Genomic DNA, 3184 nt, shown 5'->3' with positions numbered 1-3184 from the left:
TTTAACTTACCTTCGGATGTTTAGTCATGTTTATTTTGTGCTGAAGCTGGTATTAATGTGGAGGAGATGATCAGCTCACGTGCACCTCGCGCTGCTGCGTCTGTTAAACTGAGGTGCTACAGCAATCTGTCACTTCACATTAAACAGCGCCAAAACGGCATTTATTGTTTGAATACTACAATACAATGGACATAAATTGAAATCTGAGACTCTAAAGTACTGGGACGATTTTGCGCGAACTATTTCCCAGTACCATTTAAAGGGTTGCATTCGGACCGACAGTGTGTACTAAGAAGTGACGTAAACCGGTCGACAGCGACGTCATTTGTGCGCGGCGTTCAACAACAGAAACAAAGAAGAACAACATTAACAACAGGAGGATTGAGGACGCTATGATCGGAGCTGTGTTTTTGTTGTGTCTCGCGGTTTTCACAATAATGGACATGGAAAGTCAACGTATACGTAAAGCGATTGAAAGAACGGAAAGGAGGACTAGAATCTCCAATGACAACTGGCAGTGCTACATTTGCTACAAGTGCCTGCACTTCCGCGTCCGTCCATCTATCGCTGTTCTCCATACTTGCGAAATAAGTTGACACAATGTTTACAGTACGTTTACACGGCATTTTAAATCATGGCGGGTGAGGGCGTTTTCGTACGCATTTGGCCAATCAATGTCTACTTACGTCACGATTAGTACCAGTTGTGCTGGTTAGACCCTGCTCCGGAGTAGGAGCTAATTTGGTTCTCGAAAAAGGCAGTCCGGTACTAAAATCGCACCCAGTTCCGGTGGTGCGAAAATGCCAAAAAGTGCGTAGTTCCACAATTAGTTCTGGTACTATGAAAAGGTTCCCGCGGTGCGAAAGGCCCTAATGCTTATTGCGATATATTGGATGGGAAGTGCCCTTCTACGTTCCATCCATTAACTGAAAACAGGCTAGAATAATCGATTCTTGGGATTTAAGAATCGATATCGTTCCGTAAAATTGAGAATCGATTAATATCGAGAAATCAATATTTTTTTTACCCAGCCCTAGTCATTAAGGGTTTCTGTAAAAAAAAAAAAAACTAGTAATAGATAATAGTAATTATTATTAAAAGATAATAATACTACTAATTCTACTACTATACTAAGAATATACAATGCACTAAGGATTGATGAGCTGCTGGGTTCATGAATATTAATCACGTTGTCTGCGTTCGCTCTAACTGATTTGCTGAGATCAAAACAGGGACGATCATAGATGAGCTCCAGCCAATAAGAATGCCGTTTGCGTATTAGCTCCGCCCACTACCGGAGAATATCTTCTGCTTGTTCTTAAAAGCTGAATAATTTTAAATGAACTCTATTATTTCGAAAGGAAAATACAACAAAGAATATAGTTTACATGTAGCGCGTTGATTCAGTGTGGTATGTAAGACTCTCGCTCACTCTCTTGGCATGTGTGAGAAACAGCGCTATCAGCAAAGCGACGGCGACTCATGCGCTTTAACACTAGAGTTTATGGTGCGGCAAATAGAGGTGCGCCATTGAGCTTAATTAAAATAGTACAGATCGCTTGACGGAGAGTGAAACTTTCAAGCGCTCAGTCAGTGTTCAGCGAGTGAAAATATATCTGTACTAAACTTGTACTTAGCCTCTAACACACACTGGCGAGTAAAATCTAAGAATATATTAGCCAATGGCTAAGGATAGACATCATTTAGTTTATAGTAATCCATTTAAAATTAGAGGCAACCACTGGATTTTAATCATGATCCGAACAAAGATGCAGCATACATGCAGCATGAGTTTTTAATCTAAATTAGACTGTATAATTTCATAATTTGAAGCAAAAAGAGAATGGTCTGACTTTAGTTTTGTGAAACTATACTACATAAAACATATCTGAACGAAAGAGCAGATGCGCTGAATGAGACGCAGATTCACTTTCTGACAGCAGGTGGCACTCATGGAACAGCAATGAAACAGTGTTTTCTGGGTTACCGCTGTAAACAAAGCACTACTTTAATATGCATCGTTCAGAGGCAAGATGAAAAGAAAATACCACGTAAACTTTTCTAAAGATATTCAGTACCCCTCAGACATACATTCATATAAACTCCTACTCCAATTGTATCGTGATTTGTTTGGCATCTCGACCGATTTGAAATGTCACATATTTGAATCGATTTTCGACCGGCTTGCAGTTAATCATTAAATCCCTACTGAGCTTGTTGCAGTGCATTCTGGGCTTGCATTCTAAACACAGGAAAAGCGTTGAGCGCAACTATGATGCCATAACATGCATGCACTGTTGGCAGCTCACTAGGTTATAGAACGAAGCCCTAGAGTGTGTTTTTCTGAAAGAGGATCCTTGTATCTGTGCATCACATATGAACGCATCTGCAACTCAGATCACTTAAAAACAGTCTGCTTGACAGCTGTCAGGCCGCAAAAGGACTTCACAAAAGTAGTCTGACTGTATGCTACGAATCAGCGGCACCCTTAATGCAAAATATCAAACAATGCCAATCAAGCAAGCATCAAGGTTGCTTCTCTCAAAAGAGCACGAGACTCAAATGTTCCCTGAGGGCAAGCGTGTTCTACATGCATGACATGCTTTATCTTCTTTGTTGCTCTGATCAAATCCTCAACATGCCAGATGAGTTCAAAACGCTGGGGTTTTATGTGACTATTGTGATGTTGAACTCTAGAGAAACATCAGATGGAGCCGTCTGACTCTATGGATGCTGCTAATGGAACTAATATCACATCAGCGTTATTAAACCACAGGAAATGTGGGTCTCCGCTGGCTTTATTAGGACTTGGGGGGTAAATGTAAAAAAAATTTACTCACCTCTTCCACCGAGCATGGCAAGACCACACGACTGAAAGAAAAGAAAAACAAGAATTATTTAAAAAAAAAAAAAGTATAAATAAAAACACACACACACAAAGCATTAAAAATAATATACTCCACCACTGATATATTAATAACATACTCTATCTTATTGGCTGATTCTTTCAGTGACTAATGCTAAAATCTGTGGACAACAAACAATATATTACTCAAATTTCACATTTGCTCTCACAAACTTTTTGTTAATATTATGAATATTTATAAATATTCATTATTTTATTATTTGATTATAAAATAAACATTTTACATAAAAAATATAATATACATACATTGATTTTTAT

At 38.7% G+C, this 3184-nt stretch overlaps 1 protein-coding gene across 2 annotated transcripts in view; it reads right to left on the bottom strand.

Annotated features, from left to right (window-relative positions):
* The window catches only part of LOC107704163 (phosphatidylinositol transfer protein beta isoform-like), a 30229-nt gene that overhangs the window by 23360 nt on the left and 3685 nt on the right, over window positions 1-3184 (bottom strand). For both annotated transcript variants that reach the window (XM_016507031.1, XM_016507030.1), the window contains exon 2: window positions 2841-2871. In XM_016507031.1, coding sequence (XP_016362517.1) covers window positions 2841-2871 — 31 coding nt within the window. The remainder of the gene's footprint in view (window positions 1-2840; window positions 2872-3184) is intronic.

The sequence above is a fragment of the Sinocyclocheilus anshuiensis genome, unplaced genomic scaffold (genome assembly GCF_001515605.1).
Source record: "Sinocyclocheilus anshuiensis isolate Anshui unplaced genomic scaffold, SAMN03320099.WGS_v1.1 scaffold690, whole genome shotgun sequence".
Classification (NCBI taxonomy): domain Eukaryota; kingdom Metazoa; phylum Chordata; class Actinopteri; order Cypriniformes; family Cyprinidae; genus Sinocyclocheilus; species Sinocyclocheilus anshuiensis.
The sequence above is the reverse complement of the archived record's forward strand: the minus strand, read 5'-3'. Positions and strand labels throughout refer to the sequence as shown.